At 55.5% G+C, this 12,973-nt stretch overlaps 4 protein-coding genes across 4 annotated transcripts; 2 read left to right on the top strand and 2 right to left on the bottom strand.

Moving 5' to 3' along the window:
- Positions 1-1,611: 1,611 nt before the first annotated feature.
- On the bottom strand, positions 1,612-2,396 carry PtA15_2A916 (uncharacterized protein; the record flags this gene model as incomplete). The annotated part of the gene is made up of 2 exons (XM_053166986.1): positions 1,612-1,790; positions 1,931-2,396. 2 exons carry the CDS (start codon positions 2,394-2,396, stop codon positions 1,612-1,614), a joined length of 645 nt encoding a protein of 214 aa, XP_053018154.1.
- A 1,903-nt stretch (positions 2,397-4,299) lies between these two features.
- Positions 4,300-6,459, bottom strand: PtA15_2A915 (uncharacterized protein; the record flags this gene model as incomplete). Its single annotated transcript, XM_053166985.1, has 8 exons — positions 4,300-4,383; positions 4,501-4,574; positions 4,646-4,661; positions 4,731-4,822; positions 5,377-6,083; positions 6,157-6,251; positions 6,320-6,331; positions 6,406-6,459. The coding sequence occupies 8 exons, from the start codon at positions 6,457-6,459 to the stop codon at positions 4,300-4,302; spliced, it is 1,134 nt and encodes a 377-aa protein (XP_053018153.1).
- A 20-nt stretch (positions 6,460-6,479) lies between these two features.
- On the top strand, positions 6,480-8,369 carry PtA15_2A914 (uncharacterized protein; the record flags this gene model as incomplete). Its single annotated transcript, XM_053166984.1, has 5 exons — positions 6,480-6,617; positions 6,705-7,373; positions 7,449-7,796; positions 7,889-8,022; positions 8,108-8,369. 5 exons carry the CDS (start codon positions 6,480-6,482, stop codon positions 8,367-8,369), a joined length of 1,551 nt encoding a protein of 516 aa, XP_053018152.1.
- A 2,742-nt stretch (positions 8,370-11,111) lies between these two features.
- Positions 11,112-12,809, top strand: PtA15_2A913 (uncharacterized protein; the record flags this gene model as incomplete). Its single annotated transcript, XM_053166983.1, has 6 exons — positions 11,112-11,115; positions 11,696-11,988; positions 12,066-12,299; positions 12,382-12,488; positions 12,560-12,654; positions 12,733-12,809. 6 exons carry the CDS (start codon positions 11,112-11,114, stop codon positions 12,807-12,809), a joined length of 810 nt encoding a protein of 269 aa, XP_053018151.1.
- Between the last annotated feature and the right edge of the window lie 164 nt (positions 12,810-12,973).

Raw genomic sequence — 12,973 nt, 5'->3', positions numbered from 1 at the left:
CTTGCGGAATCAATCACTACTTTACTGGAAGATAGGTAGTAAAACCAGATTCAATCAGCTGACAGCAGCAGCACCACCAAATGTTTTATGGGGATTATTTGAAGGAGAGAAAGTCCTGGTACCGAGAGTGTATGTATACACATGGGTGAATGGATAGGGTGAAGAGGCAAAGAGTTAGCGACGATCTGCTCTGGACATAAGGCGAGAAAGTGATGTGCACAGTGGATTGTATGAGTCTAGGGAATACTTGAACCATCACACTTGCTGGCTGGCGAGTTTTGCCGAGTTCCAACTGGGGTGTGAAGAAGTGGTTGAAGTAAAATGGCGAATCGAGGATGCTCAATGTCTCCACATGGCTGTGGGTTCTTCAATCTCAACGGGGTAAATATGTAAGAAAAAAGAGCCTTTTGCATGTGCTATCTATCTAGCATATGCAGCATCATCTGGGGAGTCTTCAGGCAAAGGTGTGTTGTCAAAGACAGCCTGCTTTGTATTTCGGTTTCGGCTATTTGTACGATCCTCTCGGTCGTCCTAGTTAGGCGGCAACGAGAGTGGACATAAATGAAACTTTGTATCATCTTTCTCGGCCAAGACGAATGCCGTCGGTCGGTAAGCTTCTTTTTACGAATGAGAAGCTCGAGGTGGATACATCATACCATCGAGTTTTTGGTTACTCTAAATCCATAAGCACCCCGGTAACACTCTGGATAACAGGGTTTATGCTTTTGAGCAGATGCGAATTGCCCGGTCGGTATAACTCGAGCATCTCGCTGCCCAACGTCCGACTCCGTCACAAGGCGAGAGGTAGAAACAGGCCATCGACGGGATTGCTAATTCCGGCTTTCGCCAGTGACGCATACATACTTCATCATCAATGTCGCTCGGCTGCCCGCCTGTTCGGCTCTGGTTCCCCAGCATGAGCACCAGAAAACCGGGGGCAAGACTTTGATTTTTATCACAAGCAGGGGCAAAAACAGGCGCTCAATGAACATAGTCCATTGTTAAGACTGCAGAATTAGGTCTCGCCCTTGCTGGAGATTAACGGCTGCCCTTCCAAAATCCCGAATCCCACCGGTCAGATCATCCTGACCCTGGTCTGTAGCGTACATACCAAGATCTACAATGTATGCAGTCCTAAGACACACTAGCAATGATTTATTTTCAAGTACTAACTGCCTTCGCAAGAATCAACAAAAGAACGCGAATTAAACACAAATAAAAGAAAGTTTATCGAAGGCTGGCAAGTGAACAGAGGGTTTGGTGATGGAGATCAGCGATAGTTGTGGACAGTTTTTTGTTTGTTGGTTTTGAAGGGGTAAAAGGATGCGTACAGTTTATTTCTTCTCTTCGAGTGCGTGTAAGGGATAACAAGCGAGGAAAAGAAAGGGCAAGAGGAAAGAGAGAGGGAGAGATCTATATATATTAAGCACATGATAACGTATATTTACACCATACATTAGTCTGTCGTCGTCCGTAACCACGTCCATACAAGCATATCAGCGAGTAATTCTCCAGATGAGAATACATGTCCGTCCATAAAAAAAAGGCCCCCAGCCAATTTCTTTGTTGATCTTGAGGGATGAAAACAAGAGATTGGAGAGGCTTGTGTTTTTAATGGCCGTGCGGATGGATGGCATAGTCCGATCCGTGCTCGGTCAACGAAGAGCTTCGCTGGCGCTCGATCATCGTGCTATGCCGGGGGCCTCTCTTCGACGCCTTTGCGCGATGCAGCTTTTTGGCTAGGACGGCGATGGCGACGAGGATGAAGAAAGTGACGAGTCCACCAGCGACTGTTTTGTTTGGGTTGAAAGAGTAGACGATGAGGGCCGGTCAGTTCTCTTTCTTCCCCCCCCCCTCCCGGAGAGTAACCGCGTTGCCCCTGACTGAAAGATACAGATAGCCGACAAGAGAGGAAAAAGAAAAGACTTACTGGCGCCGGCTTTAGCACCAGTACTGAGCCCCTGGTCGTCGGCATCGGATGGAGGGTTAGCGTTCTGTGGGTCGGCTTTGCCGAGCCCGATAGCCGAGCCGTCGACCTCGCCCTGGTTATTCAGGACGTGGTTGCCGACGTTAGTGGGCGCGGCGCCGAGGGCGGAGCTGTTCGAGGTTGACGCGCTGGGGTCGACGAGCAGGGTGTTGTTGGAAGAGGGCAGGGAGACATCGATTGGGGTGATGGCCGGCGTGCCGGCGCTGCCGCCCGTGGTCGGGTCTAATGATAATGCCGATGTGCCGTTCGTGCGCGTTGCCGCCGTGGACCCCGTCGTCCCCGTCGACGCGCCCGTACTAGTTGGGCCAGGGTTGCCACTGCCGCCCGTCACTTGGGTCAGCGGTCTGAATCGCTCGGGCAGTGTCACACCTGGCGGAGGCGGTTGCAGGGCATTGGGATAGGTGACCATCTGACTTGTCTTGTTTCTGTTGGCCGACCAAAGCACATTGCACAGTCAGTTTCAAATGGTCCTATTGTGACATGACTGTCTGCCAGAACTCACCGAGGTTGGATATATTTGGGGTAAGGTAACGTTAGAGCAAATGCTTAGGTTGGTGAGACTTGATCTTCGTGAGGTGAGTGGGTGGGTGTATCTTGCAGGGTCAAGCAGCACTTTGTACAAGAAAGAGCAGGATGATGACGGGGCGGGAAGAATTCTATGGACAGCGTTCGAAAGAGATATGAGGATTTGCTCGGTTGGATTGCGGAAGGCTTTGGCGGGCAAAAGTAAGACGGGAGTGGGTTTCTTCCTGGTACTCTTTAAATGTAGCAGAATGAATGAGCTTGTGGGGGGCGGGTTGATATCTAATGTTTTTTTTTTCCCCTTTTCTTTGGGTGAGGGAGATTGTTGGTAGATGATAGATTTTAGAGCTGAGCTTGTCGAAGAGCGGCGAGGGGATTGATGATGGTGCTGATGATTTTAGGCCTTCGAAGCTGCTTGACGGGCATCACTTTACAACAACAACTCCGTCCTAGCTTGTTTCCCTTTTGAAAGCACTCCAACAACGAGCAAAATCCGTCAGAGAAAAGCAGCTGGAGATACAAACGAGTAGCGCAGATCACGAAGGGAGCTAAGTCGTGTTATATATGTACAGCAGCCTATATGTACTCCTCTCTCGCCAAAGAAAAATTTACTAGACGATTGGGAATGAGGAGGACTGTTTTGTATTTATTTAATTTGATCTCTGCTTGTTCCACTTTGAGACTACACCGAAGAAGTCCGGGGGAGCCGAAAGCGCCGAAACGAGCGAGGGTCGGCGAGGCGGTGGAATTGGGTGCCGAGGTGGAGTAGTCTGACGCCGGAGTGTCTCAGAACGGACTGCTGTGTGCACACAATCAACCCCTCACACACAGTATACAGTACTATCCTAGCTCTGCAAAAATATTTAATTAGGCAGACCTCCTTCTTCTTCCGAATTAAGGCGACAAGTCTAGAAAAAAAAAAACGAGTGCGGCGGACCAACCAAACAAAAAAAAAAACGAGGGAATGTGTAAATATGTACCGTATATAAGGCTGTCAGAAAGCCGACGAAAGCGGGAAAGAGCGAGTGGGACGGACTGGTGGGGGGAGAAGAGGGAGGGTTAGAGACGGTATTATAAAGGGAGGTGTGGGACGGGGCTTGTCATTGCCCGGTTGGTCGGTGGAGCGAGGGCCGTCGGTCGGCGTGGGGGGCGCAGACGAGAGCGTGAAGGGCGTCGGTGTTCAGGGGGGGGGGGGGGGGGGAGGCTGGCGATCAAAAAGGCAACAAGAGGATGAGGAGGGTCGGAGGGACACGTTTCGAGGCTGGAGGAGCAAGGGGAGTGCGCTCGACCGGCGCCGAATGGCCTCTCCAGCTCCTGACTGGTCTCCCTCTCTCTTTCTCTTAGGCTGGCGACCACCGTCTGGGGGGGCCTGTCTGTGGCGTGCTCCGTCTCCACCCCTTCACGCCCTTCTAGTGGGTACCTACACGGCCTTGACGACCGATCCGTTGCCCCAGACTCCCTGACGGTGTCTTGTGTTTCATGCTTTGCGCCCCTCTACTGAGAACCAGGGTTGGTCCACCCTCCGGAACTGCTCTTTCTAATCATAGCTTTTTGCAAGCGGCGTTAAGGGTGTGTTGGAAAGGCTAGAGTACGCCTAACAAGCACATTACGGAAGAATTACATGCTTGAGCTTGATCGATACGTAGTTACAGGGCCCATGTCCAGCGCTAATGAAACTGCTATACATTCTTGTTTTTGTTTTTTTGTGTATAAAATACTGTCCTAGAGTGGATCATTTGTTGGTAAGGATGCACTACTACATGATAAAGCGAGGAGATGAGGAATGTGTTTTAGTGAGGGGGATGGTGGTGGTCGGCGAGATTAGCCGGCGGCGGGGGCTGGATCGCCGGATCGAGCCCGGGGGTGTCGTTCTTCTCGAGCCGGTAGTAGTGAGCCGGGGCGGGGTAGCCCGGGGGCGGGTAGGCCGGCGGGGGGTGCTGCTGCTGCTGCTGTTGGCTCATCAGGTTCCCGGGGTGCTGCTGGGTGAAGACGGGGCCCTGTTCGAGGGTGGCGCGTTGCTGGCGACGGCGGAGGACGAAGGCGAGGGAGATGAAGGCTAGGACGACTGTCAGGGTGATGGGATGATCAGCTTCTGTTCTGGGTGTTTCGTTCTGCGCGGGTGGGTGCTCTACTCACCGAACAGGCCAACGACCTAGACAAGCAGATGCCGGAGGGTCAGCTGGCTGGGACGCGCAGAGAAACAGCAGTGGATCCAGCTTACGAGAGCAGCGATGATGCCCGGGACCAAGCCTCGACAGCGCCGTCGCCTGCGGCCGAGGGAGTCGGTGTACCAGAAGCATTCGCGCGCGGCGGCTGGGGCAGGGATGAGGAGAGTGATGAGCAGGAGGAGGAGAGTCATCGTGGGTGTGTTTGTGGGGGGTGGGGGGTGGATGGGGTGGCTGTTCTTATTATGGCTCCCAGGGGAGTGGGCTGTGGCCTGGGCTGGGCCTGGGGAGGATCGAGCCCCAGCCAGCCTGAGCCTGCCAAGAAACACCCCCCCCCCCCCGATTTCAGCCATCCCGCCTTGGCCGACACAGCCAAGAACCGCCGGGACGATCGGGGGCGGCCAGCCTCGGGTGAACACCCGTGGCTTTCCTCCACAAGCTCAGCCCAATCCATCGCCCGATTTCAGTCCACTTGACAATCTAACCCCATACAGCACATCAACGGCTGTGTATCTTCTACACAAGCCAATGGGCCTGTCTCACACAGAGTGGAGCTACCCGCGGCGCATGTATTGTTGACTGGTTGGGTAATAATAAGAAAGATACATCGTTAAGCGCCAAACTGCTGATTGTTCCGAGGATAAGGAGATATTCAAGGCTTTGAGGAGGAATAGCGGTCGGCCGGGGACAGGAGTCCAGCACTCAGGTTGCGCTCGCGTTCGAGCAGCTTCTCGAATTCGTCCTGCGATTCGGAGGGGCCGGGGGGCGCAGGATCGACTCCAGAGGGCTGCTGGGCCGGGGGGGATGGCCGCTTGGGAGGAGCAAGCTGCCTCGCGTTCTGCTCTCGGATCGCTTGCCACGTCGAGGGATGGGATTGCGGAGATCGCCGCAGCTCTTCCCATCGGGACCGGCCTGCAGAGTCGTCGTGGCTTGCTTGAGCAGGGTCCGGAGCTTGGTGGAGGAGGTCGTGGGTGGGGGACGACCGTCTCATCAGCAGCTCGTCCTCCTCTTGCGCCTGGAACGATCCGTCGTGCTGGTCGGTTGGGCTCCCCCGGAGAGGCTGGGAAGCTTTGGCTGGTGGAGAAGGCTGCTGGTCCCGCGGGGCACTCTCGAGCTCGCGTCTGGCCAGGCCGAACGCCTCCATGACGCGTTCGCGGCATCCAGGGAGCCCGGCCAGGCTCTGCTCCATGGCCCGCAGGCCCAGCTTGAAGCCCAGCCAGGTCCCGAGCCCCGAGCCCAGCGTGGTGAGCACCACCGACTGGGCAATCCAGAACAGCCGCGCCCGGATCACCGCCGGGTTCGGCTGCTGCGTCACTCGGTCCATCAGCGGCGGAAGCTTCCGGAGGTTCGCGATCGCATATTGGCCCCGGAATAGGGGCAGCGGTGACAGGGTGGCACCCAGCAAGAACCTAGAAAAACCCACATGTTAACTGGCTTAGTGTGTTTATTCAAATACGATTATCTGAAAATGTAGCAATTGACCCGAATCGTGTGCGATTGATCATCGATTGTCGGCCCTCTTCCAGCAAGAGTCGGTCGGCAGGGCTCAGATTAAACCGCGCAGGATTCTCGATCACCTAAACGACAGCGGCCCCGGGATAAGTGCTTCTTGTGGTGCGTGAAGAGTCGATCAGGGACACTCAACTCGTTGGAATATCTGGCAGACGTTCGTATACATGCATGTCAATGACGGGGCAAGGCCGGAAAGAAGATACGAACAGCTGGGCTGACCTGTCCATTTGCCAAGGAAAACTCGATCGGCGGCCTCAGAGCCTGGTCGTCCATCGTTGCAGGCTCGGCGGATGATGGCGGCACCCATCAAGCCGGGTTGGGTTTGGGTCAGCCCCGGCCCACCCCCGGGGACTCGCCCGAGCACGTCTTGCCGGGCCAGAGAAGAAAAAGTCTGCCGACTGACCACCCATCGCCTTCGCCAACAGGAGCATGTCATGTACCTTCCACCAAACCTCTGCCTCTCGGGCCCTGGACTAACGATACCTTCTTATCCGTTTTGATCCTAAGAAGTTCCCGAGGACCGAGTCGCCCCATCATCAGCCGAGCCCCACTGGGAGTGGGCCCTGGAAGAGCAAACGCGGATCGGAAGGGTGCGGATCTGGCTGTGGCGGGAGAGCCCACCGGCGGATGAAGACTTGCAGGGACTCGGAGATCCGCAGGTCCGCGGCATGGAGACCGGGGACGGGGTGGCGGTCGAGATCGGAGACGAGCGGGTGGAGATCTACGTCGGAGCTCAGCTGGACATCTCGCAGCACACCGTGGAGGTCAAGACGCGGACGAAGATCGAGATCGGGCTGAAGACCTTTCCGCCGGGGGACGCTAAGCGGGAGGACCGGTTCGAGAAGACGAGCGCGCGGTTCGGCCTGGCCAGGCTCAAGAACGACGGCGTGGGCCGGCTGTGTTGCGGGCGGTGCCGCAACGAGCTGGTGGACGGCCTCGACGGCGCGGACGTGCGATGGTACGCCCTCCCCTCGGAGGATTGGGCCGAGTTCGTCGAGTATTGGGTCTGCCATGAGGACATGAAGGTCAAGGCGGGCGACAGCGTCGGCTGCGGAGCCGGGAACGGCCTCAGGAAGCCCAGACCACGCGAGGGCTTCCTCGGCGATTGGTTCCTGCTGCTCGACCTCGACTGGGTCGAGAACATCGCTTCTCAGGGGTCCAAATCAATCGGATGGAGAAGACAAGCGGTCGGTCCTTTGACACCTTGCTTCCTCGATCCATTCGTGACTGTGTGTCTGAGCTCATCCGTGCTTCCTACATAGCCTCAGAAAGCCGCCCATCAACCCACGAGAAAGCACTTCGTAGAATGCAATCGGTGCGGTTTCACGTTAGGCGAGGTGGAAGAGGATGTCACTCGTCATGAACCGCCCGCTTCAGCCGACAAGATTCTGGAAAATCCGGAGGGGGGTCCGTCTGGACCGAACCGGAGATGGATCAGGTTCTATAAACGAGCGATCAGCTCGTCGACGCATTGGCATGCTCAGGACGACGAGGCCGATGGACGCGGGTTTGAGATCTCATTGATCGAGGATGAGGTCTCGAAACTGGTCGAGTCGAATGGGTTCTACAAGGTGGCGGTCAAGAACATGGGTGATTCGCGCTCGATCGGCGTGCGTCTTCTTTCCCTCTCCCTCTCTCCGCATCCAGGAACAACAAGATCCTGACTGCTTTTCTCGGCCCCCCCTTCGGACGCACACAACAGCTGTGGATCTTTTGTCCCTCGGTGTTGATCCGCTGTCGGCGACGGCCAGCCGGCGGAGACGCGCGCCAGCCGCTCAGCCGGGCCAAGCTGATGTACGTGGTGTTCGAAGGAGACGGCTCGCCGGCCGACCTCGCGTGCGTCTCTCTCCGGCCCTCATCCTCACCCTAACCCCAGCCGCCAAACCTGACGGCTCTGTGTGTTCGCGATGTGCGGGCTCAGGACGATGGAGCGCTTCGAGACGGGCGCCAGAAACAGCCTGGGCTCGGAGCGCAGGATCGGAGAGATCTGCGTGCCCGCCGACCACTTCGAGCTGTTGCTGGCCAAGCTCAGTCTAGGCTCGATCTATCGCATCGGACAGCCGATCGCTCCATTCTCTCCGCCCGGCCCCGTCCCCGTGTCCCAGCCACTCGATGATCGCGTATCTGGGGCAGACGACGATGAGGACCTGTTTCAGGGGATTTATCGAGTGGCTTACCTCTGATTCATGATGTTTTCATCTTTGTCTTACAATTACAATCAGTCTAAGGTTTCCCTGGTTTGGGAACACTTCCAATTCTATCTCGGTGAGTAGTATCACCCATCATCTCCTTTCAGCTCTCGCTTCTTCGGTTTTTTTTTATCCGGATCTTTCCAAGAAAGTCAACTTCAAGCCAGCGGGACTCTACTCCTCAAGCAGACACTCACCGACGACCATTGAGCCCCCCTGGAGCCAAACCGCCAGACCACGGTTCCGTGATCTGGCACGGTTTGGCTTATGGGGGCCGGTTCGATGGTCGGGACCGGTGGCCGTCTTCTTGAGGGAGTACGTAGTCCCGATTGATACCCACCTGACTGTTGACTGATACATGGATCCTAGATCAAACTCCCCTCTGGGGTGGCTGGTTCTGAAAATGAACAACCTAAAAAGTCTGGCTGGTCGTCTTTCGATCTCGATGGTTAAACACTTTTCTTAGGCTATATTTTCCTGGAATACATTCTCCTTCCCCCCTGTCCCGATTTCTTTTGTAGTTTTTGTTCCAAAATGTTCCATGAATTGTCATTTTTCGTGGGGTTCCTGGTCAATGGCTTACTGACATGTTCTTGTTTGCTCTTCTTTTCCCTTCTTCTTGTTCCTGTGTATGTGCCTGGATATAGGACACGCAGGGTGTCTGATTGTTTCCGTTTTTTTTTTTTTTTTTTGTAATGGCTGTCTTATGTAAACATACTTTGACTACTTTTTGGTAGTGCACATGGTAATTTTTGGTAGTGGAGGACTTCCCTTCGATTTACACGGCCGTGTAAAGTCAGATTTGGCACTTGTAAAGCCAGATTTTTACACCCTGGTTTTACACGCACTTTTCAGCGGCTAGATCAAACCAGAACATCCCTCTCGATGGCCGGTACAGACCGGTCATCCAGAGTACACAACCCTCCCGATAGCTGGTCTGTACCGGCCATCCAGAGCTCGATGGCCGGTGTAGACCGGTCATCGCGAGGACATAGCCTACTCGATGACCGGCCTGTACCTCGAGAGGACACATCCCTCTCGATGGCCGGTACAGACCGGCCATCGAGAGAGAGGGCACCACCCTCTGGCAGATCTGTGCCGGTCATCGAGAGGACACAACCTTCTCGATGGCCGGTACAGACCGGTCATCGAGGGGGTACATCTGTACCGGCCATCGAGAGGCTTGAGTCCTCTCGATGACCGGCGTTGTGTCCTCTTGATGTCCTACCCACCGGTCATCGAGAGGCATGTGTCCTCTCGATGACTGGTAGAGGGGACACATCTGTACCGGGCATCGAGAGGACACTGTACCCTCTCAATGACCGGTCCGTACCGGGCATCGAGAGGGGTCTGTACTCTCGATGACCGGTCTGTACCGGCCATCGAGAGGGATGTGTCCTCTCGGGGGACAGGCCGGTCATCGAGTGATCGATGACCGGTCTATACCGGCCATCGAGAGGGTTGTGTACTCTCGATGACCGGTCTCGACCGGGCATCTAGAGGGTTGCGTACTCTCGATGGCCGGTCTATACCGGGCATCGAGAGGGTTGAATCCTCTTGATGGTCTATACCGGGTATCTAGAGGGTTGTAAATCTGGCAGGTATTCTGGCATCTCAAGCCTGCGGAAAAGCTTCTAAAGCTAAAAATTACAAGGTGAGTCAGATCTGGCTTTACAAGTGCCAGATCTGACTTTACACGGCCGTGTAAATCGAAGGGAAGTCCTCCAGTGCGCAAAGCATATCCTACTGATTGGAGGACTTCCCGCCGATCTGGAAACCCAGATTTTCCCAGATTTCGCAGGGAAATCTGGGAAGATTGAGCCCAGATTTCCCCGCAAAATCTGGAAAAATCTGGGTTCCCAGATCGACGGGAAGTCCTCCATTAAGGGAACTAATTTAGAAGCATTTTGACCCTCAATGCTGCATTCTGGGGGATGCATTGGGGACCAAGCACCTGTCCCCCGCGGGGCCCCTAAAATTGTCCACAAAATTCTGCCCTCCACAGTTTGACTCAACGGACTTGCCGCAACTGCACTGTCGCGTACTCGTCGCAGTTCCATTTCACGCGGTGTAGTGCCGCTGTGTGCTCAACAAAACAAGTAACCCAGCAGACAAAAAAAGCCCGACAGGAGTGAGGTTTGAACTCACGCTCACAAAGTGAAACAGCTGGAATGTTGCTCGGCCAGGAGCCGCGACGGATGGACCGGGGCCCATGAGGCAAATTCAAAACTGTCGCCTTAACCACTCGGCCATCCTGTCGTTGGGCCGGGACCCAAGAGTGCGCGATAGGATGCAAGACTTGAAAGGCTCAAAGAAACCAGAGCAACGAAGACCAGCCGGTGTTTCTGTGCCTTGATTCGGCAGCGCCGATGAGTCGCGGTAGAAGTGCGTCGGGTCGAAGAGGGAAACAGGCTGCAGAAAGCGTGTTGCGAAAGAGATCCAGAAGGGCGATGGGCTGTTTTTTTTTTTTTTTTTTTTTTTTTTTTTTTTATACGGATCTTCATCTGCTCCTAAACGGTTGCATGGGTGCACGGCGGAACCGAGCAGCATCTCATACATACCCCTTCTTAAGACCAATACATACAACCATGTTGGCATGTCCGAGGGAGCCAATGCCGAGAGAAGGAAGACGATACTATTGTATATGCGTCAGTCGGAGGGCAGGAGGAGCAGCTCCTCCGCCCAGCGCCGTTTGCCTGTGAGCCTCGCCATCATCACGAGACCCAGTACCTCGACATGCGTTAGAGCAAGCTTTTTTCAAAAAAAACGCTTCCCCGCTTGCTCAGGCCTAGTTAAGCTTGAGGTTGTGGGTCTGCTGGGTTGGGCTGACATTTCCTCAACAGCAAACCTGGCCTGCACCCGGACGGGCTCGGTCGGCCCATTGGTGGGCCCGCCCAATTGCCATTCTGCAGTCCCAGAATATCCGCTTATATCCGCAGATCTGGCAGGCTCAGATCCCGGATATCTGGTGTGATCCGCGGCCCTTCGCCAGATATCCCGGAATATCCCTCGGATATCCCGGTAGACTGATCGATCCAGGTGGAAATCCGGGCCAGATATCGGCGGAAGACGAAGACGGGCGAACAGACCATTCGAGCTGAAATCTATCCGCAGAGGCACTTGTTGGCGAAGAAGGTGATGATGAAGACCAGGGAATGGTGATTTACCCCAGAAGAAGAAGCAGAAGATGATGATGAGCAAGAACGATCCATACTTTGAGGTTAGAGCGTCAGTGGTCTGTTTTTGTATCTTGCAACAGCCGGCCGGCGACGACTGATACTGTTACAAACCAAGTGAGGTGGAGTCCTCGCTTCATGCAGCAGCCGCCTTACACTCCTCATACAACCGCATCCTCCTCACCCTCCCGGCCGAGTCCCGAGCAGCATCCGAGGAGCTGGGCAGTACCCGTGCCGAGCTGAGATCGACGCTCTCGACGCTGGCCTACGACATCTCGGAGCTCGACGATGTCGTGCGTGTGCTCGAAGAAGACCTCTCCCCCTCCTCGACCACTACCACCACTACTACTGCTGCTGCCCATCGTAAATCCAAGTTCGGCGTCAGTCTCGACGAGGTCAGGAAGCGCAGGGCATGGCTGGCCGAGGTCCAACAACAAGTAAAAGTGTGCCCCCCCCCCCCCCCCCCCCTCCCTAATATGATCATGATGTGTATGCTGAAATCGACGTTGGACAGACAATGCGAGAAACGGTGGAGATGCCCCTTGATTCGAACCCCGGCCGATCGACATACCACCCCCTCCTCCCGTCGCCCACATCGCCTGCAGCCCACCGGACACCCCCCGGCGCGCAGTCCGATCGCCGGTCTCGGCCACCCGGCGGGCAGCCCCGGAGCCGGCTCGGCGACGACCTCGAGGCGCAGCGGGGGGCGGAGCAGGACACGGAGGAGTTCTACCACCACCAGGAAGCGGTGAGTCTGTGGGCCGGGGAGGTTGCTGGTGAAAGGGGCCCCCAGAAAGAGTGTTTGTTGATCGAAGTGTGTGGGTTAGCAGATGATGATGAGGCAGCAGGACCAGACGTTGGGCACGATCTCAGGGGTGGTGGATGTGTTGAGAGAACAAGCAAGCCTGATGGGCCAGGAGCTCTCGGAGCAGAACGAGTGGGTTTCCGGGCCAGTGGCTTGAGTTGCGTGTGCTCTGCTGGCTGGCTGACCGTGCTTGTTGTGTTTAGGATGCTGGATGGGCTCGAGGACGGCATCGACGGGGCGGAGAGCAAGCTGGCGAGGGCGAGCCGGACGCTGCACGCGTTTGTCGGGCAGAACAAGAGTTGGGTGTCTTCCTCCCTTGCTGCGTTCTCCTGGCCCTTCTCCTGATCGGCCGCTCTGTGCATTTTCCTCCGGCCAGATTCCACGTCCAGCTGGGCCATCCTCATCCTGATCATCGTCCTGACCATCCTGCTCATGGCCATTCTCCTCACCTGAGTGGTGCTATCTTGTACATACACACTTGTTCTTATTTCTTTAGTATGGTCTCCTTTTGGAATACATAATTTTTGGCTGTGTTTTTATGTAAGCTGGGGGCGATAAATAAATACCCTTGTCGAGGCATCCCATGACTGCCGCAAGCCAGCCAGAACCACAACACC

Source organism: Puccinia triticina, chromosome 2A (genome assembly GCF_026914185.1).
Source record: "Puccinia triticina chromosome 2A, complete sequence".
NCBI classification, from domain to species: Eukaryota; Fungi; Basidiomycota; class Pucciniomycetes; order Pucciniales; family Pucciniaceae; genus Puccinia; species Puccinia triticina.
Note: the sequence above shows the minus strand (reverse complement) of the source record. Positions and strands in the feature narration are given on the sequence as shown.